The 25,016-nt window shown below is 50.8% G+C and overlaps 2 protein-coding genes across 2 annotated transcripts in view; both read left to right on the forward strand.

Annotated features, from left to right (window-relative positions):
* The window catches only part of Nectin2 (nectin cell adhesion molecule 2), a 37,096-nt gene extending 26,773 nt beyond the window's left edge, over positions 1–10,323 (forward strand). Inside the window, exons 6-9 of the mRNA XM_075989601.1 lie at positions 2,310–2,463; positions 7,802–7,865; positions 8,020–8,106; positions 9,230–10,323. Of these exons, the coding sequence (XP_075845716.1) occupies positions 2,310–2,463; positions 7,802–7,865; positions 8,020–8,106; positions 9,230–9,502 (578 nt within the window). The 3' untranslated portion in view covers positions 9,503–10,323. The remainder of the gene's footprint in view (positions 1–2,309; positions 2,464–7,801; positions 7,866–8,019; positions 8,107–9,229) is intronic.
* A 1,445-nt stretch (positions 10,324–11,768) lies between these two features.
* Positions 11,769–23,486, forward strand: Tomm40 (translocase of outer mitochondrial membrane 40). The gene is made up of 10 exons (XM_075989618.1): positions 11,769–11,845; positions 11,943–12,221; positions 12,881–12,948; positions 13,452–13,544; positions 16,002–16,103; positions 16,187–16,292; positions 21,464–21,586; positions 21,739–21,815; positions 21,913–22,015; positions 22,941–23,486. The coding sequence occupies exons 2-10, from the start codon at positions 11,948–11,950 to the stop codon at positions 23,078–23,080; spliced, it is 1,086 nt and encodes a 361-aa protein (XP_075845733.1). The 5' UTR covers positions 11,769–11,845; positions 11,943–11,947; the 3' UTR covers positions 23,081–23,486.
* Positions 23,487–25,016: the final 1,530 nt, after the last annotated feature.

Consider the following 25,016-nt stretch of genomic DNA (forward strand, 5'->3'; position numbering starts at 1 on the left):
GGAGCTTGAACTCTTGGACAGGTGGATGAGCAATTGGCTTGGGGCTGAGTTTCCTCAGGGAAAGGCTAACTCCCTTGATTCTGAGTTCTAATGATCTGTGGGGTGGGGGCCCACACAGGTCTCCTTTTTCTGTTGTGGAAGGTCCTAGGAATGGAAGGCTGCTTCTCTCTGTATTTGGAGACCTCGAGGATGTAGAGGCAGGTTCCAGGTGTTGGTGATAACCAGATGGTCCTACCTTGACGCCCTCAAAGTGTCCTGTCCTGGGTGACTCCCACTCTCTTAACAGGGTTTGGTCCCATGGGAGTTACCAGAAATTCTGATGGGCCTCACCTCCCCCATACCACACACACATATATTCACATGCACAACATATATAGCAGAAACACATGTTTCTTCAGCCAGCAATCTGATTCCAAGCATACCAAACCATCTGCCCCTGGGAGAAGGAGGTGAGCTTAACCCCCGTGCCTCACACCCCCCCCCCCCCACAATCTGTGGCTTCTTGAGACACTAGGATCAGAGGACGCCTTCTGGGTGGGTGGGGCAGCCAGGAAGCCTGGATATGTGCACTTCCTCAACCAGGAGTCATAGATCCCATAATGCTAAGCCTGTGTCCACCATGCTGGGGACACAAAAGTGGTGCAGATCACAGAGCCCTGTCCTGTGGGAATGTGGCCAGCCAGCAACAATGGCAGGAAGAGTTGAGTGTTTGCGATGGCCTTGTGTCGCACATTCTTGCTGCCCCCCAACACACACACACACCAGCACACACACTGGAAACTTGTGGAGGATGCCCAGCAGGAGAGCGGATGCTCACTGCACACCCTGGACAGCTTCCCCTTTGAGTCTGGGAAGCACATTAACTAACGTCATTGGTGACTCTAGAGCTTTGCATCCATGTCTATTCTGGGTGTTCATGGCAGGTGCCCACCATCTTCTCCGTCCTAAGAGCAGGGCCAGCAATTTGCTTCATTTCTGTCTGCACACAGATCACCTCTCACAGGTCTGCCTGTGGCCAAGCCAGGCCTATGGATCCAGTGAGGAGGCAGGGCCTTTGCTCCAGGAACCCTGCCATACTGAACAATTGGGGATGAGAAACCATGTGAGCTGTCCTGATGGGCCTAAAAACATGACGTTCCCTTAATAATGAAGGGTTCTGCTCCTGACAGCTCAGCCTGCCCTCCACATCCTCACCTTTCTCTTCTTCACTCAATACCAGTCTTCATGCTGTTCCTGTTTGTATTTTTTGTTCTGTATGAGACAGTCCTCAAATGCTCTCTACCAAGGTTGAACTTGAAGAACTTCCTACTGCTTCCCCCTTATGTGTGGATATTGTTTTGTTTTTTTTTTTTTGTTTGTTTGGTTGGTTGGTTGGTTTGGTTTGGTTTTTCTAAACAGGGTTTCTCTAGCTTTGGAGCCTATCCTGGAACTAGCTCTTGTAGACCAGGCTGGCCTCGAACTCACAGAGATCCGCCTGCCTCTGCCTCCCGAGTGCTGGGAGTAAAGGAGTGTGCCACCGCCGCCCGGCTTGTTTGTTTTTTGAGACCCTCTTGGCCATGTGGCTCTGACTGTCCTGGAACTCACTCTGTAGCCCAGACTATGTTCATACTCTTGACATTCCTCCTGCTTCAACCTCTTGAGTGCTGCAATTATAGGTGCCTCTAAACTGTCACAACTGGCTTTCCTTGTTCCTTATAAAAAGACCCCAGGCTGCGCCAGGACCTTTGCACTAGTTATTTTTCTACAGTACAACACAGAGGACTCAAAATATCCCTTCACAGATAAGCCCTGTCTGCCTGGCTTTCTGTCACTCCTTGTCCCTCTCCCCATTCTGAACATTCTGAACTGTGTGACCAGTTCCAGCTTGACATTAAATAGCACCCAATCTGCTTGTTTGCTGTTGGCCAAGGTCAGCCTGGGCTGCCTTAAGACCCTGGGCAGTGAGCTCCATGGAGGTGGGGACTTTCTGCATTTAGTTCATTTCCATGTCTCCTCCCACCTACACAGGTGAGATGTCCCTAAATCAGGTGCACAGGACAGTTGTTTGAAGCAAAGCCCCATCCATGGACAGGCAGAGGATGTGCTCAAACACTGAGCACTTGCCTAGCATGCTTGAGGCCCTGGGTTTAGTTTCCTGTACAGCCAAAGGAAACAAGGCCAGAAGGCAGAGGCATGCATTCGGCCTGGGCTACATAGTGAGACCCTGTCTCAAAACAGCCATTTAGAAAGATTGGTATCTGAGGAATGAAGCTGGGAACAGCAGCTATGAGGTCCTCTTAGTAAGCCCCGTGTTTTCTTTGTCCCAACAGAGTCACCCAGCACAGCAGGTGCAGGGGCCACAGGCGGCATCATCGGAGGCATCATCGCCGCCATCATTGCCACCGCAGTGGCTGCCACAGGCATCCTCATTTGCCGACAACAGCAGAAGGAGCAGAGGCTTCAGGGGGCTGATGAGGAAGAAGAGTGAGTGATGGGGTCTTGAGAAGTGTTTGGGAGTAGGGATGTCAAGGTTGGGGAGCACAGGGTGGGGACAAAAGGAAAAATCCTAAAGGTGGTGTGAGACAGAGACACCACCATGAATAACCATAACTAATGGTGGTGAGGAAAGATCTTTCTCTTCCTTGTGAAGTATGGATATTAGAAACTCTCTGACAAGCCGGGCAGTGGTGGCACACGCCTTTAATCCCAGCGCTCGGGAGGCAGAGGCAGGCGGATCTCTGTGAGTTCGAGGCCAGCCTGGTCTACAAGAGCTAGTTCCAGGACAGGAACCAAAAGCTACAGAGAAACTCTGTCTCGAAAATCAAAAAAAAAAAGAAAAGAAAAGAAAAAAAGAAACTCTTTGACGCGTCGTAAGAGCCCAGGTCCCGACTAACTTGTTGCTCCACCTTCCCTGAGCTTCAACATCTTAAGGGATGCTAAGTGTGGGTTCCCAGCACTTGGGAGGTAGAAACAGGAGGATCAGAAGTTCAAGGTCATGCTCCCTCTGTTACATCTGTCCCAAAAAAAAAACAGCAATGAAAAAAAAACTAAGAAAAAAGGTACAGGAGCCAGGGAGATGAGTCAGTTCCTAAGAATTTGAATTCCATCCCTACTGCCTTTATTAAAAATAGATAAGGGCTGGAGAGATGGCTCAGTGGTTAAGAGCACTGACTGCTGTTCCCGAGGACCCAGGTTCAATTCCCAGCACCCACATGGCAGCTCATAACTGTCTGAAAATCCGGTTCCAGGGGATCTGACACCTTCACACCAATGCACATAAAATAAAGTTAAATAAACCATAAAAAAGATTTAAATAAAATAGATAAATAGGGGGCTAGAGAGATGGCTCAGTGGTTAAGATTGCCTGCTCTTCCAAAGGTCCTGAGTTCAATTCCCGACAACCACATGGTGGCTCACAACCATCTGGAATGAGGTCTGGTGCCCTCTTCTGGCCTGCAGACATACACACAGAATATTGTATACATAATAAATAAATAAATATTTAAAGAAATAAAAATAGATAAATAAATCAGCCAGGTGGTGGTGCACACTTTTATTCCCAGCACTCGGGAGGCAGAGGCAGGCAGACCTCTAAATATGAGGCCAACCTAGTATACAGAGAGAGTTTCAAGACAGCCAGGGCTACACGGAGAAATCCTGTTTTAGGGGGAAGAAAAATGTAGTGGTGAATACTTGCACCCCATACCTGAGGAAGCAGACAGGTGGCCTAGCATACTTGCTATTCCACTCTGTCTTCGTTTCTGTCCTATTGCTGGAAAGAGACACCGTGACCAAGACAGCTTTTTTTTTTTTTAAGAATTATTTCTTAGCCAGGTGGTGGTGGTGCACGCCTTTAATCCCAGCACTCGGGAGGCAGAGACAGGTGGATCTCTGTGGGTTCGAGGCCAGCCTGGTCTACAAGAGCTAGTGCCAAGACAGGCTCCAAAGCTACAGAGAAACCCTGTCTCGAAAAAAAAAAAAAAGAGCCGGGCGGTGGTGGCGCACGCCTTTAATCCCAGCACTTGGGAAGCAGAGGCAGGCAGATCTCTGTGAGTTCGAGACCAGCCTGGTCTACAAGAGCTAGTTCCAGGACAGACTCCAAAACCACAGAGAAACCCTGTCTCGAAAAACCAAAAAAAAAAAAAAGATTTCTTTATTATGTACACAGTGTTCTGCCTGCATGTATGCCTGACAGAAGAGGGCACCAGATCCATTATAGATGGTTGTGGGCCACCATGTGGTTGCTGGGAATTGAACTTAGGACCTCTAGAAGAGCTGCCAATGCTCTTAACCTCTGAGCCATCCCTCCAGCCCCCGACCAAGACTGCTATTAAAGAAAGTCATTTAATTGAGGGCTTGCTTACAGATTCTGGGGTGAGTCCATGACTGTCATGGTGCTGGCAGTAGGCAGGCCTGGCACTGGAGCGGTCGCAGGGATCTTAAGTGCTAAATCCCAGGCAGCAGGCAGAGAGAGAATGAGACTGATCCTGGGCTTTTGAAACCTCAGAGTGACAAACCTCAGTGACACACATCTCCTCCAACAAGGCCACACCTCTTAATCCTTCCCAAAGAGTTCCATGAACTGGGGAGCCAGCATACAAACATATAAGCTCATGGGGATCATTCTTGTTCAAACCACCACACAGGCTGATGAGAAACAATCTCAACAAAATTGAGATATTGGCCAGCAAGATGACTCAGCCAGTAAAGATGCTTGCTGCTAAGCCTGATAACCTGAGTTCATTCCCTGAAATCTACATGGTGGAAAGGGAAAGAGCCCTTCCACAAGTTTTCCTTTGACCTTAGCATGCATGAACATGTGTGTGTCACACACAGAGTCAGAGAGAGAGAATAAATAAATAAATGTAATTTTAAAATTTAATATACGGGGGCTGGAGAGATGGCCCAGAGGTTAAGAGCACTGGCTGCTCTTCCAGAGGTCCTGAGTTCAAGTCCCAGCAACCGCATATTCGCTGACAACCATCTGTAATGAGAAATGAGATCTGGCACCCTCTTCTGGCCTGCAGGGATACATGAAGATAGAACACTGTATACATAATAAATAAATCTTTTTAAAAAAGATTTAAAAAAAATAATAATAATATACACACTAACCAAGGATGATGGTATACACTTATGATCCCAGATCTCAGGAGGATGAGGTAGGAGGATTGAGAATTCAAGGCCAGTTTTGGATGCCCTATCTCACAACAAATAGTACATTCCCATTTCCGGGTCAGCCCCAAAACCCACTGAGCCAGAATTCCCACAAGAAGACTGGGTTTTGAATTAGTAACATGCTTCCTAAATGACTCTGCTGTATAAGTCTACTGTTTTCTTCTTTAACTTAAAAAAGAAGAAGAAGAAGAAGAAGAAGAAGAAGAAGAAGAAGAAGAAGAAGAAGAAGAAGAAGAAGAAGAAGAAGAAGAAGAAGCCGGGTGGTGGTGGCACACAACCTAATCCCAGCCCTGAGGAGGCAGAGGCAGGCAGATCTTGAGGCCAGCCTGGTCTACAGAGCAACTTCCAGCACTGCTAGGGATGTTTGTAAAACCAAAAAAAAAAAATTATTAAGATTTATTTTTATTTTCTCTGTGGGTTTACTTGCTTATATGTCTCTACTTGTTATGCCCAAATCTGCAAAGTCCCCCAAAAAGCCAACAAGGAGACCAAGTCCCATATGTAAAAGCAAAGAGCCTTTATTTTATGCAAGTTTGCAAACTCAGTCTCTCCGTATGTCCAACAAATTGGAATAAACGGAGATCCCCCGAGCTCACTTAGAATAGGTTTTTGTTTTTGTTTTTGTTTTTTTTTTTTTTTTGGTTTTTCGAGACAGGGTTTCTCTGTGGCTTTGGAGCCTGTCCTGGAACTAGCTCTGTAGACCAGGCTGGTCTCGAACTCACAGAGATCCGCCTACCTCTGCCTCCAGAGTACTGGGATTAAAGGCGTGCGCCACCATCGCCCAGCAATAGGTTTTTTTTTAAGATTTATTTATTATGTACACAGTATTCAACCTCCGTATATGCCTGCAGGCAGGAAAAGGGCACCAGATCTCATTACAGATGGTTGTGAGCCACCATGTGGTTGCTGGGAATTGAACTCAGGACCTCCAGAAGAGCAGTCAGTGCTCTTAACCTCTAAGCCATCTCTCTAGCCCCTAGAATAGGGTTTTTATAGTAGTAAAGGTGGGGGTAAGGGGTTTGTGAGGTTCAGGACCCCTGATTGTCTGACATTTGTCTAGGGGTGTCCTGGTGAGTATGTGCTGGCAGATGATCCTATCTACAGAGGTTGGAATGTTAAGACATTTCATTTGGATGGTCTGTTTTTGGGTGGTGCTCAGGTAATCTTAGTTTATGGTCCTTCCTGTGACCAGGTATTGATTGCTTCAGGGTAAACTACTGAGACTCTGGCCTCCATTTAAATTTATCAATGGGTGAGTCCTACTCTGGCAGGTGATAATGGTTGGAAATAAAGAACTTCCTTTGGGTGAGCTGTTTATATTTAGCTTATCATGGCTGATTCCTAAACCTGCCAGTGTTGGGATTAAAGATATGTGCCCCCACTGCTTGGCTATTTGTTTGTTTTGGAAATATGGCATATTTATGTTATGTAGCCTTGGCTATCTTGGAACTTGGTCTGTAGACTAGGCTGGCCTGGATCTCAGATATCTGCCTGCCTCTGCCTCCTCTCCTGAGTGCTGGGATTAAAGGTGTGTACCTCCATTGTCTAATTTGAATTCAGGTTTTTCAAAGCATTTATCTGCTAGTCAACTTGCCTATATATTTTGGTTTTGTTTTTAAGATTTCTTTTCTTAGTTGGATGGCAGTGGCGCATGTCTTTCATTTCATTTCTCAGGAGACAGAAGCAGGTAGAGTTCAAGACCAGTCTGGTCTATAGAGCAAGTCCCAAGACAGCAGGGATACAGAGAAACATTGACTTGAAAACAAAAAAAGGAAAAACTGAAGAAAAAAAGATTTATTCTTATTTGTGTATGTGTGGGTCTCTGTGACTGTGTGTGTGTGCCCTCAGAGGCCAAAAGACTTTGAATATAGGAGCTTGAGTTACTGGTTGTAGTGAATTCCCTGATAAGGGTGCTAGGAATTGAACACAAGTCCTTTGGAAAGGCAGCCAGTGCTCTTACCCATTGAGCCACCTCTCCAATCTCCCTTTGAAAGAGTGTGTGTGTGTGTGTGTGTGTGTGTGTGTGTGTGTGTGTGTGTGTAAGTAAGAGAATGTTATCTAGTGGAGGTCAAAGGGTCTCTATTTCCGCCATTTGGGTCTCAAGACAAAAAGCTTAGTGGCAAGCTTTTTCACCCACTAAACAGTCTTGACAACCCCATTTTGTTTTTTGCCTGTGCGCAGTGAATATAAGCTTAATCAAGTACTGTTACCGCCGTTTGTACACCGAGAGGGCAGAGGACGACCTTGGATGGCATTCCTCAGGCTCCACCCACCTCGGTCTGTTTGTTTTTGAAACAGGATCCCACTAGCACCCGTTGGCCTGGAACTCCTCTAGCAGTCAGGGCTGGTCTTGAACTCAAGATTCCCTCCTCAGTGCTGGGGTCACAGGTCTGCCCCACACACCTGGCTCACTTATTTGAATGAGAATTTTTTGAATTCTTCCCAGAAGGGTCTGGGATGCCAGGTCTCTACCTTACTCAGTTTGACTCCTTCAGAGCACTGGGGATGGGAGCAGGGACAGTGCTAAAAACCACAGTAAAAAAACAGCATTTTGATACCTGGCCAGATTTCCTGTAAAACAATAAACAGGGGATGGGGGGGGGCTAGCATCCTTTGATCTGACTCCTACCCTTGACCCCTGCAGACTGGAAGAACCTCCCTCCTATAAACCACCAACCCCCAAGGCCAAGCTGGAAGAACCAGAGATGGTGAGATGTTCCTCTAGAGCCCCAGCTACCCTACTTCCCTTCCCACTCTTCCTCCCTGGGGTCGAGTGGGAGGGGGCTGTTGGGTTGGGACAGGACTATCTGGGAAGGGTCACCATGAGGGGTCCTGACTTCTTACTCTTATGTCATGCCACAGCCCTCCCAACTCTTCACTCTGGGGGCCTCAGAGCACAGCTCAGTGAAGACGCCCTACTTCGATGCTGGTGTCTCTTGTGCTGATCAGGTGGGAGTTCCTGGGTAAACTAGGGTGGGTTTAGGGCTGGGTTAAGAGTCAGGGGGTCAAGGCTGAGTAGAGTAGAGTGACTTAGGGCTTCTGAGTTGCCCAGGATCTGTGCCTGCAGCAGAGGTACCATCATGGAGACATCCCCCTAGGGTCCCCTCTATGATGGAGACAACATTCCCCTGGGTCTCCTCTATGATAGAAACATTTCTCTGAGGTCTGGTCAGGAGTTGAGTAAGGAGGTCAAAGCTGCTTGAAGGTTAAAGCCCTGATTGGCACTCAGGGTTAAATAAAGATTGAGGCCAGAGCTTGGTAGCTCCTGCCTGTAATCTCAACCCTTGGGGAGCTGAGGCAGGAGGATTGCAAGAATTCGAATCATAGTGGGTTCAACCAACCTGGGCTACATAGTTCAAGGCTGGCATGAGTTAAAGAGTGAGACTTTGTTTCAAAATAGCCAAGGAGACCAGCAGGATTGATGACTCAGCAGTTTTGCACTTGCTGTGTCATCGTGAGGACCACAGCTGGAGACTGAGGGAGGGTCTGTGTCACATACTAGGCCATTGCCAAATACCTGGGACTCCAGCTTTGAGGGTCAGATACCCTCTTCTGGCCTTTGTGTATATATATACACACACACATAGACACACACACACACGTGCACGCAAATTATTTTCAACAACCAAAAGAAAGGACTGTCAAGCCTGGTGTAGTCTCAGTACTTGGGAGTCTGAGACAGGATTACACTGTTTGAGCCCATCCTATGCTGCATGGTGTATGTGTTTGAAAATACAAAAATCAAGCAGCTTGCAAGAGTGCACACTTATCCCAACACTAGAGTTCAAGGCCAGCCTAGAAGAAAGAAACAAGCAAACATACCACACAAGAGGTCAAGTGTAAGGATTTGGGTTCAGGGATCAAGGAAGAGGACTGGCAGGGTGAGGAAGCCAGTGTTGGGCAGGATGCCCATACTGAGCAGTTCCGTCCAGGGAGAAAGGACGACAGTGGGGTGGTTGAGTCTTTTTAGCAAAGGATGGTCAGGAATCTTGGACGGGATGAAGGGGCAGATCAGGGAATGCCATCCTGAGACTGAGGTGACCTTGAATTCCTGCTTGCTCACCATTTGTAGGACACGCCTCGGTATCACGAGCTGCCCACCCTGGAAGAGCGGTCAGGGCCCCTGCTTTTGGGAGCCACAGGCCTGGGACCTTCTCTTCTGGTACCTCCAGTACCCTCTGCCGTGGAGGGGGTTTCCCTGGATCTTGAAGACGAGGAGGAAGATGAGGAGGAAGAAGACTTCTTGGATAAAATTAATCCTATTTATGATGCCCTGTCCTACCCCAGCCCCTCTGATTCCTACCAAGGCAAAGACTTTTTTGTGTCACGGGCCATGTATGTGTGAGGCACAGAGCCTCTGATCTCTCACCTTTCACCCTTGACCACCACCCCCCCAGCTTCCCACCAGTGATCTAGGACACTCTGAATTCCAAACAAGCCAGGGTCAGCTATCATCCCTACAATCCACCTGTGACTTCTTAGTGGCTCCACCGTGACCTCCAATTTATGATTCTGACCCAGACAGACCTGCGTGGCTGGAAACTCGGGAATTTTATCTCCCGAGGCAGGGAGCTCAGAGGGTCCTTCTGCACCACCTCTGACCCCCTCAAGGACTCCTAAGACTGTGACCGTCTGACCTTGCCACTCACTGCCCACCTAGATCTCACCTACCCCTAAAGAAGACTTGGGGCCTTGGACTTGTCCTCAGGCAATAGAGTTCCTACAGGTCTGTAAGAAGGGGATCAGGGGCCCCCTGCTGCTCAGACCTGAGCCCTCCAGGCAGCAGAAGCTCACCTGATCCCTCCCCACCCTCCTTCCCAAAGGTGAAAAGGAGAAGACTCCCCTGTGTAAGGTAGGACCTCCCCATCTCCACCCACTCCTGCAGGCAGGAATCTCAGGGTTCATACCCTCTTCTCATCACCCGGTACCCCAGTTCCTGTCTCCAGAGCTGGAGGGGAGAGCCTAATGCAAGTGTGCCTTGCCACCCCAGGTTTGAGAGATTTCCTCTCATCTTGAAGACTACTGAATCCTTTTGTCCTCTATCTAATGGAAGGGAATTAGGGGGTTGGCATGTGTATGAGATGGGGCATCTGGGCATCTGGGTTGGGAGTTTGGGCAATATTATTTTGTAAGCATTTCCTACAAAATATGAATTTATACTTTGATAAAGTCTTGTGTTTTCTGTATGTTTAGAGTGGGATAGGATATGAGGGAAATGTGTAAGGGCTGGGGCTTGAAGGAATCAGAGAGCTATAAGTCAATACAAAATTGGTCCCCTCCACAAAGACCAAAGATATCCCAGAAATTGATAATAGTAATAAGTAAAACCGCATCAACTAAAACAAAATGACAGGGATGTAAGAGGCGTCTGACATGCAGACTGTATTGAAAGGACTGGCTACAACAGCTGCCTAACGATTAACAGCTCAAAGTAATGGAAACAGAGATGAGCACACCATAACCAGCCAAGAGGGGCTTAGGTTTAGTAAGTCAATGGCAATTAATAGGCTAAGGGTACTTGAGACGCTGAGGTCAGCTTGGAAATACATAACATAGAGAGTTGGCGGGGTGGGGGATGTCATTAAAAAATAAGTCATGGGGAAAATATTTTCAAAGAAGCCCCCAAGGCGTGATGGGTAATGTATCTAAATGAATGAGCCAGAGGCAAAGAGATAAGAAGAAACAAGGAATGTGGGTGTAATGGATAAATAGCCAGGAGGTAAAAGATTCCAAGACGAGACAGATAATTAGAGAAAGGCCGGAAGGATGGTGAAAGTGAACGGGCAGAAATGGGCAAAACAGAGTCGAGGAAATGAAGCGCAATGAATGGGAGAATGAATGCTGGGTAATGGGAAAGGAATGAATGGGCCAAAGATAGAAGCTGCGGTGACGCGGGAGCGGCCGGCACGCTGGGTAACACAAGGGGTGGGCTCCGAGGCAGCTGTGGTCAGGGGAAGGCGGGCATTGTGGGTAAGTCAACGCGGGCCACTCTTCACAGGACTGCTTGAGGCTTTCCCGAGGCACTGTGGGAAGGGGTCGCACTTCCGGCTTTGCTGTCGGCGACCCAGCCCCTGCACCGCAGTGCCTGGTGGGGCGCCGGACCTGACCTTGCTGCCTAGCAGCGTCTACGGTGCAACGCACCTCGGCCCACGTCCTTTGACCCCGGCACCTTAGCCAATGAGATAACCAATGAAAACGTCACCGAAGTCGGCCCACTAGACATACCGTAGCCAATCAGAGTGCGAGATGAGCCAAAACTGCCCAATGGTTACAGCGTTTTCTGGGGCGGAGCTCCGCTCCTCCAGGAGAATGGTGGGGCAATGAGCAAGTGGGCGTTGCGAAGCGATAGGCATCGACGAATGGAGAGCCAGTTCCAGACCCGCGGGGTCGTGAACCAATGGGCATGGGCTATGCCAGCCAATGGGAAAGGCGAAGAAGCGGCACTGACCGATTGACATTGAGAACCAATAGAAATGGGTGTCTCAGCGAGGTGGGTGGTACTTCCTTCAAGAACTCCAATAAAAAGTCTCGCTTTGAGCGCGATGGGCGGATTTTGGAGAAAAATTAACCAATGGGCTCCATGGGGCGGGGAGACAGCCGCGGCGGCGGCAGTGAGTTCGGTTGCGCGGAGCGCACGGGGTAGGAGCGGAGCCCAGGCCGGGAACAGGCGCCGCTGCCGCCGCCGCCAGTGAGAACCGGGTCCGAGTTGGGTGGGAGGTGGCTGAGGTCGCATCCGGGAGTGTGTGTGGCCCCTGACCTCTGCCCTCTGACCCTTCCCCTCGCAGATACCATGGGGAACGTGTTGGCCGCTAGCTCTCCGCCCGCAGGGCCACCGCCGCCTCCTACGCCGTCCCTCGTGGGGCTACCGCCGCCGCCGCCTTCGCCGCCCGGCTTTACGCTGCCGCCGCTCGGGGGTGGCCTGGGCACAGGGTCGAGCGCGGGCCGCGGCTCGGAACGGACTCCCGGGTCTGCGCCCGGCGGCGCTGCTGGGGCCTCGGACGATGGGGGCTGCGGCTGCCTGCCCAACCCGGGCACGTTCGAGGAATGCCACCGGAAGTGCAAAGGTGAGTGGTGCCGGGCCCAGCTTACCTGAGGGAAAGGGGAAGGACCCCGGAGGATTGGCGCGCACCGTTGCAATCATTGAACAGAATGTTAGGAGTTGTGGATGGGATGGGACGGTGGGACCTTGAACTTGGAGCTCGGAATTGCGATCAGATGGCGAAGCCCCTGGGGAAGAATGCCACAGCAGGAGAGAGAAATCTTGGACACTGCGAGCCCCGGGACCAACACCGCCAGACTCTTTAGTGTGGGTGATCAGAAAAGGAATTATGGCCCAAGGTCACAGTGTCAGCAAGGTGTTCCCCAGTGTTCCTGTAAAGGGTGCAACCCAAGGGATCTGGATCCTGGCGTAGGATCATTTTGATCGTAAGAGAGGTACACTTCTATCTTTGATGCCAAAATACCTGTTAACTTATAAAATACTTGAAACAGTTCTGTGTGGTGAGAATCCCCATTGTATGGATGAGAAGTTTGGCTAGAAAGTGAGTTTCCTAAATCCAGGTGATTGCACTGGGTTTTAGAAACAACCAGAGGGCCCAGCACCATTCACTGGGCAGTTTCCTTTAGTGGTGGGATGTTCTGTGAGACGTGGGTCTCCGGAGAGAGCTGGGGCTGGGAGGAGAGCAGGAGGAATTTGGAGTGTAACAGCATCTCTCTTCTACAGAGCTGTTTCCAGTGCAGATGGAGGGTGTCAAACTTACAGTCAACAAAGGGTTGAGTAACCGCTTCCAGGTGAGTCTGTGGTGCCGTGACCCTCCATGCATACACCTCCCCTCATGCTCCTAAAAGCCTGGGTTTTTTGGGTGGTGACAAGTAGATAGCACTGGCAGGGGCTGAAGCGGGCAGACCCTATGTCCCAGGCCAGCCTTGGGATGCATAGCAAGACCCTGTATCAAACATAAAAGGAAAATGAGCAATAAGAGTCTCACACATTCCAGGATGGCTACTCTAGGGGGAGTGGGAAGGTTTGGATTTAGGGGCCCAGAATTCAAAGGTGCCTCTTACACTGCAGCCTCAAGCCGGGGTGTCACAACAGGTGTGTACCCCACTCTAGCCCCACTTTTCTCCCTAGGTGCCTCTCAATCTTATCCGGCCAAGCCTGGTGTTTGTTTTGTTCGGCTGCTGGGTTGGATGGTTTGCCACCCAGTGTTCACTCCCTGCTCAGCCCCAAAACTCTGTCTTTGGATGAGCCAGCTTTGCCAAGACCCCATACATAGCTCACTCTCTTCCCCCAGGTGACCCACACAGTAGCCCTCGGCACAATTGGGGAGTCCAATTACCACTTTGGGGTTACGTACGTGGGAACGAAGCAGCTGAGTCCCACAGAGGTAAGGTTCCTTTGGTCATTCTTCCATTGAGGGAATAATGGATAAGTGACAGGCTCGGAGGTGGTATTAGGACAGGTGATTCCCTCCTGCAGCATCATCCCTAGTGTACTTGTTCTTTGTTTGGTCCTGGGTTGGGTGATCGAAGAGGGGGGCAGATACATCAAGACCCAGTGATGATCTGGATGCTGGGAACCAGGTATAGGACCAGGAATGTCAGACTCTGTACTTGGACGTCCTCTAGGGGGCGCTGGAGAGCCACGGAAAGATGTGGCAAGGGGAGGAAATGGGGTTAGACGATTGCTTCAGGTGTGTTGCTCCTGCTGCCCTAGCAGGGGGTAGATAGTGGGATGTGGAGTTTTGGGAGGGGTAGGAACTGGTCCTGAGTCTGCTTATGTTACCTGTTCTGGTTTTTTTGCTTTTGGAGACAAAGTCTCATGTCCCAGCTGGGCTTGAGCTGTAGCTGAGGATGATCTTAAAAAGTCTTTGTCTCCCCACGTGCTGGGGTTTCAGGCATAAGTCATCATGTGTGGGTTTTATCTGGTGCTGGGAATCAAACCCAGGGCATTCTAGGCAAGCATTCTTACCAACTAAATTAACATCCTCGACACTTAATGTGTGCACTTTACGTGAAGTATGCATTCATGCAGGTGCTGGTTCTAGCGTTTGCATTTGCAAAGACCAAAATGGAACATCTGATCTGGAAGCTTACCGTCTTAGCTGGAGTGGCTGACCAGCCAGCTACAGGACCTACTGTCTCTGCAGTGTTAGAGTGACAGGCATGAGCAGCCATACCTGGTGCTTTTGCAAGTACTGGAGATTTAAACCGTGGTTCTCGTCATACTTGTGTGTAGGAGAGTTCTTACCTATCCTACCAAGCCCTGGCTGGACTAGAACTCTTTGTGTAAATCATCCTGGTATCCAACTCAGAGATCTTTTTGCCCTTCTGCCTCTGTCTCCCAGGTATTGGGATTCAAGATTTGTGCCTCCGTGCCTGATACTTTTTTTCTTTTGTAAACCCTCTCCACTATTCACCTCCAGATCAGCAAGGTCTGGCCACTGACAAGGAGTAAATGCTTCCTGCAAGCTGCTTTAGAGTAGCTAGGGTATCTTGCTTGGCTGCCCATCTGTAGGAAGAGGCTTCTAGTGTTGGGAGGCAGAAAAGCCGTGAAGTGCACACTAACTTACGTTTATTTGTGTGGGGGGAGGCCTGTGGGGGCAGAGTCGTTTCTTTGCTTCTACCTTGTGTGTCCTGTGATTGAACTCGTGTCCTCAGGCTTGGTGACAAGTGCCTTGACCTCCCTACTGAGCCATCTCATTGGCCCCTCGAGATGTGTTCTGGAGAGTAGAGGGGGTAGATATGTAGGAGTCCAAACTGGACTATGACATTACTTGGAGATTGGGAAGTCCCCGGGTGTGGGAAGCAAGTGGCCTGTAATAGTTGGAGAGGAAGTATGCCATCCTGGCAGAGAAGACATGGTGGCAGGAATGGAAGACCCCTGAGGAGGTTGTGTTGTCAGTCAGGAAGCAGAGCCTACCTACAAAATATGAGTTCAAGCCCAGGCCACGTAGCAAGACCTACTTGCATAAATTAGTAAACAGACATACAAACTAAAGAGCATGCTGGTGGATCAGACCTGTAACCTAGCACTTAAGAGGTCACAAGTATCCTGTGTGACACAGCTAGTGTGCTGACTGGTTTGTGTCTGCTTGATGCGAGCTGCAGACATCTGGGAAGAGGGACTTCAGTTGGGAATGCCACCCCCAGATTGACTGCAGGGAGTGTTCGTGAGTGATGATAGATGTGAGGGCCCAGCTCACTGGGCAATGCCACCCCTGGACTGGTGGTCCTGGGTGCTATGGGCAAGGCTAATAAGCAAACCAGTGAGTAGCACCCGCAGGGCCTCAGCACTCAGATCCTGTCCCAACATCCCTCAGTGATGCACTGTGCTGTGGAACTAGAAGGCAAAGTCCATCTTTTCTCCCCCAGTTTAACTTTTGGTGCTGGTGCTCATCTCAGCAACGGAAACAAAGAGCGTTCCTTTGAGGCTGCTCTGAGCAACGCGAAGCCCTATCTCAAAGAGAGAGAGAGTAACTGGGCAGTGGTGGCGCACACCCTTTATGGCAGCACTCAAGAGGCAGGAGGATCTCTGCATTTGTGACCAGCCTGCTTTGCAGAGTTCCAGGACAGCCAGGGCTACTCAGAGAAGCCAGGGCTTGAAAACTTTAAAAGAAAAAAAAAAGCCGCAGCTAATCAGTACCCAGATCATCGGCCTGGCAGGATGAGCCGTGACAGAAGCATTGGGCTCACAATCCAGAAGTTCCAGAGGGGGCTGTGTTGCTGAGGGGACCAAAATGGGCACAGGCAAGCACTGAGGAGGCTTCCTGGAGGAGGGGCTTCTTGCTAAGACTTACTGCTGTGTTGCGTCTCTGACCTCTTAGCGGCCCTCTGCCCCACAGGCCTTTCCCGTGCTGGTAGGTGACATGGACAACAGTGGCAGCCTCAATGCACAGGTCATCCATCAGCTGAGCCCAGGCCTCAGGTCCAAGATGGCCATCCAGGTGAGTCGTGCATGGGTGTGTGTAGCCTGTCACCCTCACAGGTGCTCCCTCATCATGGTCCTCACACTACCCCTCCCCCACAGACCCAGCAGTCAAAGTTCGTGAACTGGCAGGTGGATGGGGAGTACCGGGGTTCTGACTTCACGGCTGCTGTCACCCTAGGGAACCCAGATGTCTTGGTGGGTTCAGGTAAGAGGTGGGGGAGGGGCTCATGGGTGGTCCTGAAGCCTTGATCCCCCTTCCCCACAAGGCATGTGTGACTTTGTCTCTTGCGGTCTCCCATGCTTCCCTCTGAGGGATGGCAGAGTAGGAAGGAACAACTTGAGACACTTGGGTGTCAGACAAGCTTGTGATCCCAGTGCTTGCAAGACTAAGGCAGGGCAGTGTCCCTGCTATGAATCCCTGCCTCAAAAAAAAAAAAAAAAGAAAAAGAAAAGAATAAAAAACAAAAGGCCAGGTGTGGTCACACCTGTAATCCCAGGGCTGGAGAGGCTCAAAGATCAGGCTTGGAACCCTTTAGGGAGGGTACATGTTCTTTTTTTAAAAAAAAATTATTAGCCGGGTGGTGGTGGCGCACGCCTTTAATCCCAGCACTGGGGAGGCAGAGGCAGGCGGATCTCTGTGAGTTCGAGACCAGCCTGGTCTACAAGAGCTAGTTCCAGGACAGGCTCCAAAACCACAGAGAAACCCTGTCTCGAAAAACCAAAAAAAAAAAAAAAATTATTTGCTGTGTATGGTGTTTGCCTGCATGTGCGTCTGTTGCCCTGAGAGACAGAAGAGCATATCCACCCCCTTGAGCTGGGATTAGACTGCTGCGAGCCACCTTATGGCTGCTGGACATAGGATCTGGGTCCCCTGAAGGACACCTTTAAGGCTAGTCTGCACTAACTGCATAGTGAAGTGGTCTTTGAAACAAAGAAACCAAAATAAATGAATAATAAATGTGGGTTTGGTGATACAAACCTGTACTCGGGCACACGGCAGATTGGTGCTGGTGAAGGCCAGCCTGGAGCGTTGGCTCTCTGCTGCTGTGGTCGAAGCGCCATGGCTTACAGATCCAGAGAGTTTGTCATGGCAGTGAGACATGACAGCAAGTGGCACGCATGGCAACAGAAACAGGAAGCAAAGAGACCACACTGGAAATGGCATGAGGCTTTGAAAGTTCAGAGCCTACCTCCAATGACAAATTCTCAAGCAAGGCCACGCCTCCTGGGCCTCTCCAAACAGCATGACCCACTGAGATGCAGAGGAAGCAGAAATGATCAGGGGAGGGCATGTGGTGTGCTAAAAGACAACCTTGGGCCATATGGTGGTGGCGCACGCCTTTAATCCCAGGCACCAAAGCTACAGAGAAACCCTCCCCCCCCTCGCCAAGAGAAGTCCAGATATTAGTACCCACTTTGACCTGTCTGGTCGTTCCTCGCCGGTACATGGTTACCCTGTGCCACCATTCCACGTGCTATTGCCCTCAAGTCCATGTCTCACACTAAGAATAGTTCCCATCACCTGGTACCCAGCACGTGCCTGACCTGACAGTGCCATGAGCCCATAAAGACTCACCAGTGTCACTAGGGTCCACATGACCAAGCAGCAGTCCAGGGTTGAACTATGTCCCCACCCTCATCGTCACTGATCCATGAGGATAGACCAAGGTTGTCTTTTTTTTTTTTTTTTGGTTTTTCGAGACAGGGTTTCTCTGTAGCTTTGGTGCCCGTCCTGGAACTAGCTCTTGTAGACCAGGCTGGTCTCGAACTCACAGAGATCCACCTGACTCCCGAGTGCTGGGATTAAAGGCGTGCGCTACCGCTGCCCAGCTCCCATTCTTTTCTGGTTGCAGACAGAAGTTGGCTGCTCGCCTGTCTTGTTCACGCTTTGAATGTGTGCTGAGTGTGCCCCATACAGTGTATTTAAGTACTGGTGATGGGGTAATGAGCAGAGTCCACCTCTTTCTGTCCATCCCAGGGACTCTAGATAAAGAGCACAGAGATGTCAGGTATAGATGGGTATGGCTTAACACCTGCCTAGGTCCAGCAGTGAGGTGCTTGCGAGCAAGGTCCTGGGTTCTAGTCCCAGCACCATGAAAAAAATGGTTTTGTTCTTGAGGACTGGCTTGGAGTTGAACAGAGCTTTGACTGCCTATCTCCTGAGTGGTGGGATCAGAGTGTGCCGCTCTACCTGCAAGCATGTGTTTTACCTCCAAATATTTGTACGATGCATTTGTTACTCTTAGGAGTCCCGCTCAAAGCGAGTTCAAAGGCCTGGTTGCTCCTTCTTTTTACTTTATTTATCGTTGTGTGTGGGTGCATGCCACTGGTGCAAGTGCAGGTCAGGACGACTTTGAGGAGCTGATGATCCTTCTGCTGTAGGTACCAGGGATGGCAGTCACCAGGCTCTCGCCTTGGGGACCCTCTGGCTGGCCCAGCTATGATGGCTTATAACACAAGGCCTTATCTTTACTGGAGTGCCCAAGACAGCTACTCCAAAATGGCAGTACCTCAGCCAAGAGGCAAAAGAAGGAGGGGTGATCTTTTTAAACAAAAAAAGGGGGGAGCGGTTTACTGGCATTTTGGGGATGGTAGGGTCTCTAGCTAGAACACAGATGCCTGCCTTCCAGGCATCCTACCTATACATCTGCAGAATGACTGGTATTTTTCTTTTTGTTTTTTTGAGACAGGGTTCCTCTGTAGCTTTGGAGCCTGTCCTGGAACTAGCTCTTGTAGACCTCGGACTCACATTCATCCGCCTGCCTCTGCCTCCCGAGTGCTGGGATTACACCCAGCGACTGGTAGTCATTTAAGACGCTGTCAGCAGAGTTGTCCTAGTGGTACACAGATCTTTACGAGTTTCAGGACAGCCAGGGCCATGCAGAGAAACCCTGTCAAAACTAAAAGAGCTATCAGCTTTGAGCAGATCAGGTTAGAACCTGTGGGACCTTCCAGCCTGCCTTCCTGAGACCTGCCCTTACCTTGGCAGTTGCAATTTGGATGATACTAGTCAGTCCCTTAGGACATTAGGTTCGTTCATCCATTTGCTTGAAGAAGGTGATTTTATTGGTGACTTCTGAAGTGCCTGGCTTTATGATCCTCGTTCATGCATTTGCAGTGCTAAAGATGGAAGCCAAGACTAGGCAAGTTCTCCACCTCTGTACCACATTCCCAAACCCTCGCTCGGGGAGTCTAGGCAGGGGATCTACCTCTGGGGTATGTCCCCACTAGAAATTCATTCAAAGCTTTTGTGCTTTAAGCCTCAGGATGTGACTTTGGCTAGACTGTCCTTGGATGTGCCAAGTTTAGCTGCTGACAACACACCCTCCAAGTTGTGCCCATCAGAAGTATACATTGCGGAAAGCAGTGCTATCCTTAAAACTCCTGTTTTTGTGGGGCTTCTACAGTGGGGACCAGTGCAGGCAAGCTTGGGAGGAACAGCAGGGCCTCCTAGGTAGCCTGGGATAGAGAGGTCAAGAATCAGGACTGCGAAGGCTGGAGTTGAGCTTCGGGTCATTGCACATATTAACACCATGGGCTCTGTTCATCTGCAGCACTACAGGCTGGATGGTAGAGCACCTAACACTTGGGAGGAGGGGGCAGGAGAATCCCCAAAAGTTCCAGGCCATCCAGAGTTATGTAGAGAGTATTAAACAACGGCAAAGAACAAGGTAGGACCAACAGGGTGGCTTAGCAGGGAAAGGCACTTGCTGCCATGCCTGAGTTTGATCCCTGTGACAAACACACAAGGAAACCAGTTCCACAAGTTGTCTTCTGACCTATGTACACTTGCACGAGCAATGTACACATGCTTGCACAACTACTGATGAAACCTTGAGTGCGGTGGCACATGCCTATAATCCAGCCACTTGGGAGGACAGGGCAGAAGAATTGCCACAAGTTTGAGGCTAGCCAGAACCACATAGCAAGATCCTTTATTGAAGCAGGGTCTCTATGTAGACCAGGTTGGCCTCAAACTCTCTTCCTGCCTCTTCCTCGGTCACATGTGTTGGGATTAAGTTGCACCTGGCATGAGACCCTCTTTTTGGTTTTTCAAGACAGGATTTCTCTGTAACTTTTGGAACCTGTCCTAGAACTAGCTCCTGTAGACCAGGCTGGCCTCGAACACATGGAGATCCGCCTGCCTCTACCTCCCGAGTGCTGGGATTGAAGCCCTGCGCCACCACGGCCCACGAGGACCCAGGTTAAATTCCTAGGATCTAGATGCCAGTTCATAATCACCTGTAACTGATCAGGCAATTTGATAACCTATTCTGGCCTGTGGGCCCAGGTGTGCATGTCACAGAGACATACATGTAGGCAAAACACCCATACACATCTTTAAAAAATTAAGTCCAAAACTGGGCTATGGTGGTACCTCTAATCTGGTCTTATATTAGGCTAAAGCGGGAGGGCTGCATGTTCAAGGCATGCCTGGCCCACGTGCTGAGACCCTGGCTGGAGGGAATAAAAAGCTGCAAGCTCCTAAGAGGAAGAGGCTTCAAATTCAGCCCATTAGGAAAGGGCTGAGGAGGACGTGTCAGCCAGGTGTCCCATGCTGGTCTCAGTTGACGCACTAAAGGAGATCAGATCTGGGGCACGCCTTGTAGATGTTTAGCCAGCTGGGTCAAGGGAGAGCTTCAGTGACAGGCTGTATCACGCAAGCCTACAAAGCTCTGAAGCTTGGTCCAGAGCATAGGACACCACAGATTATTGTGAGGGTCTCAGATCTTCCCAGAGCACTGGGGAGCTATGGCATGTTCTCGGGAGAGAGCAGTTGGGTTGTGCTGTGATGAGACCCCCTAGCCTCTATGTGCTATGGGGTCTCCTGGAGATAGAGGAGGCTGGGCATAGTGAAATGATTTGTGGGGAGCAGTGGCTCCCCAAAGCTAAGGACTGTTAGAGATACACTTAGGGCTGGGTTAGTCCTTACTCCCAGAGGTCCCTACAGCTGTGGTGGAGAGGTGTTCTGCCTTGAAGTTGCTGTCTATAGATGACCACTCAGGACTTTGGCTCCATTTCCTCTGGGTTGGTTGGTTGATTGGTTCATTAATGGTGGTCAGAGGTGTGCCCAGATTGGGTTGATCCTGTCCTGAAGCTGATAGTCCCCTGCTCACTGAGGAAACACTCATACTAGCTCCTGAGTCCATCAGCCCTGGGTACCTCTGTCTAAGACTCTGGGCCCCACCCGCCACTTCTGGGGGGAGGGCCTCAATCCCTGCACATTCTATGGGAGTACACCCCTCTCTGCTGGATTAGGAAAGCTCCTCAGAAAGGCGGTGACTGTCCTGAGGATTACTAGCAGGAGGAGCCCCTGTGGCGAGGTAAATCCAGGCCTACTGGGCCCTAGAGTCTGAGCGCCTTCTTCTCCTGCAGGAATCCTCGTTGCCCACTATCTCCAGAGCATCACGCCATGTCTGGCCCTGGGGGGAGAGCTCGTCTACCACCGGCGGCCTGGAGAAGAGGGCACTGTCATGTCTCTAGCTGGGAAATACACACGTGAGCCTGGGGCACGCTTGTGGTCTGAGGGAGGAGGCTGTGGCCTGTACCTCGGAATGAGGGAAGAGCTCTAGGCTCTGAACAATGAGGCTGAGTTTCCAGATGCTCTCATCCCTTTGATACCCAGCCCTCACCCAACTCTGCTCTCCTAGTGAACAACTGGTTGGCAACAGTAACGCTGGGCCAGGCAGGCATGCACGCGACTTATTACCACAAAGCCAGTGACCAGGTGAGCTGGAGGGAGTGCTTCCTAGTTTGGCTGGTGCTGTTGGTGTGCCCAGGAGCCCCACTGGGCAGCTCACGGGTGCCGGGCCCTCCCTCCCCAGCTGCAGGTGGGCGTGGAGTTTGAGGCCAGCACCAGGATGCAGGACACTAGCGCCTCCTTTGGGTACCAGCTGGACCTGCCCAAAGCCAACTTCCTCTTCAAAGGTAAGGAAGGCCTCAGTTTCCCTCCTGGAAAACACAGGGGTGACTCAGCTGCCTGTGTGCACTTGTGAATTCCTCAGGGCAGTTATCAAACAGGCACATCTCGTGAGTGTTAGCCTCTCTAGCAAGCTCTCTCCCCTTCTGCTGAATGAAAGGCAGCACGTGGAGCTTCTGGCCCTCCCCATTCTCTCCTGCCTTGCTGCTGTGGTGGAACACCACGACCATAAGCAAGGTGGGGAGGAAAGGTTTATTTTGACTTACAGCTCTCCGGTCACACTTGTGTCACTGAGAAGTCAGGGAAGGAACTGGTGCAGAAGGCTGTGGAGACTGCCTAGTGACTTTGCTCCTCATGGCCTCCTCAGCCTGCTTTTCTATATCCCCAGGACTACTAGCCCCTGGGCGACCCCACCCACAGTGAGCTGGGTATTCCCTTGTCAATTAAGAAAATGCCCTACAGGCTTGCCTGCCACCTGGTCTTCTGAAGACAGTTCAATCAGGGTTCCCTCAAGTGACACACAAGTGGGGAAACAGCCCGTTAGAGTTAGGGGGTGGCAGTCAGGTCCAGACTGTCCTTCTAGGGAGTAACCTGGTCTTTTCAAACCTGGGTGATCTGAGTCTCAGTCAGGTGGTCACAGCTCTCTTTGGGGCCCTGATGCTGGGGTCTGCTTGTGACCACAGTCCCCTGCAGTTAGGGGTCAATTGAGTCCAGCCCTGCTACCCTTGTCCTATTCGTTCTGTCCCTTTCCCTGGGGACAGCTAAGTTGGCACCCAACCCCTAAGGTTCTCAGGCACCTGCACGTTCATTCCCAGAGATCAGGGCTTGGGAGAGGATCTGCCCAAGTAGCTGCTTGACATGTGACAGGGCTGGTGTGACTACCCACGGAGGTGATCAGGCACATCTACCCACCCATTCTCTTCCGGCCCACAGGCTCTGTGAACAGTAACTGGATCGTGGGCGCCACGCTGGAAAAGAAGCTGCCGCCTCTTCCCCTGACGCTGTCCCTCTGCGCCTTCCTGAACCACCGCAAGAATAAGTTCCTGTGCGGCTTTGGCCTCACCATCGGCTGAGCCCTCTCGCCGTTCCTCTGCAGACTACCACTGGGCTGGCCGCCTTCCCCTCCTCTCCCTCCCTCCTGGGGTCTGGGCAGCGGGAAGGAGGGGATCCACCCCACGCCCGAGGATCCCTAGTGCCAGGGGATAGTGTCCAGGGGGCCTGGGGTCCCAGAGGGAGTTCTGGAATCTGAAAGGCACTCAATACTGAGCGCTCCGGCAGAGGCAGCCGGACAGGCTCAGGGACGAAAGACATGACGTGATGTCCCTGTCCTCCCGAGGGCAGCAGAGGAGCGCCCGGCCGCCCGTCACTTTCCTCTCCACCCCTCCATAGAAATCATGTTTATAAGTTATGGAAGAACCGGGACATTTTACAGAAAAAAAAAACTTAAAAAACAAAAAATACACATGGAAAAAAAAAATCTGAGAGGCCTCGATTTTCTCCACTTGCTGAGCACAGCTGCCAGCAGGAGGCGCCAAGGGTCACGGGTACGCAGTAACAGGATAGGGAAAGCCTGGCCCGGTGTCAGTCACCCTCTCAGAAGGGTGGCTCCAGGTCACTTGCCCCTGTGTGGCCTGACCTGAGAGGTGGCAGAGGACTTTGCCTCTACAAATAGGGTGGGGGCAGGGAGATGGGGCTCCGGAGCCTCCCTGTTCCAAAAAGGGCTGAGGTGGTAGCTTGTGGTGACTTTCTCCGGGTAGGAAGGTCAGAGGTCTCGGAAACTTCAGGAAGAAACTAAGTTCCTGGAAGAAATTCAGCACAATACAGAAAGTAGCTCTCGGGAAGGAAGGGGCCCTTGGACCTTCCCAGACTGAAACAAAGGAAGTGTCCAGCTTTATTTTTTGCTGGTTGAAGATGTAACGACCTCACGTGTCAGGCAGGTGCTGGGTCACCAAAGTGCTTTTCCATGGGGCTACATTCCGGCCCTTGCTCTAGTGGGGTGTAGTACCGACTTCAAACTGGGTCCTGCTTCTATGGCTGGAGTCATGCGCTCCTCATGGCTCCCTGATGGAAGTGCTGGATTTTGTAATGCCAAGCAAGACTCAAACTGGCTCGTGTCCCTGTAGACAACAACACCGAAACCCTTTCTGCTGCATGTTCTGGGGATGTTAGCTGGCCAGTGGAGCTGACCCTTAATAACCCACGGAAATCTCACCACACCCACTTCTTGCCATGCCAGTGTTCAATAAAGCCAAAGCTAACAGGCCTGGGCCTGGCCAGGCACCCTGTACCCTTCTTGGAATAAGGTGTTCTCCTCTTGCCATCCTGTAGAATCATGTGCCTGCCCAGTCTAGTGCCAAACCTTACTGTGTGTCTTCTCCTTCTGCCACCCTCTCTGGGCAACAGCTGGAAATAGGAAACTTTGGTGCACCTGGCAGGCCTCTAGCAACCTTGGCCCTACCTGAGACAAACCTGGTGCCGCTACTTTCTCACTTTGTTAGCATGGGGCTTACCCTGACTCCCTGAGCTCCTCCTGCCTTGGCTTCCCAAATGGCCAGGACTATAGGTGCCTGCCAGCAAAAATAACTGCTCTGATCTCAGGGCAAAGAAGCTGCTCAGAAAAGCCAGTGGCTCACACACAATCCCGGCTTGTGAGTTTGAGGCCAGCCTGAGGGTCCTGTACTCTGGGAGGGTAGTTCCTTCTCCCAAGGTCACACATCTGGAAACTGGCAGGACTAAAGTCCTGGCATCTGGGCTTCCAGGGCTTGCCTCGGTGTATTGCTTCAAACCCAGTGGAACTGGAGTTTTTGCAGCCCCGGGATACGGAGAGTTTACCTTTATGCACCTGAAGAATGAACAAAAGGGGTGGGGGGCTAAAGTTTACCCCAGAAGTCTAGCCTCATAACAGACACAGGCCTGGACCCCCGCAGCTCTCCCCACTTTCCACTTAAGCCTCCAACCCTCTTCCTTTAAAGTGCACCAGACCCCATAAGAAAAGTCGGGAAGGAGTAT

The sequence above is a fragment of the Microtus pennsylvanicus genome, chromosome 1, assembly GCF_037038515.1.
Source record: "Microtus pennsylvanicus isolate mMicPen1 chromosome 1, mMicPen1.hap1, whole genome shotgun sequence".
Classification (NCBI taxonomy): domain Eukaryota; kingdom Metazoa; phylum Chordata; class Mammalia; order Rodentia; family Cricetidae; genus Microtus; species Microtus pennsylvanicus.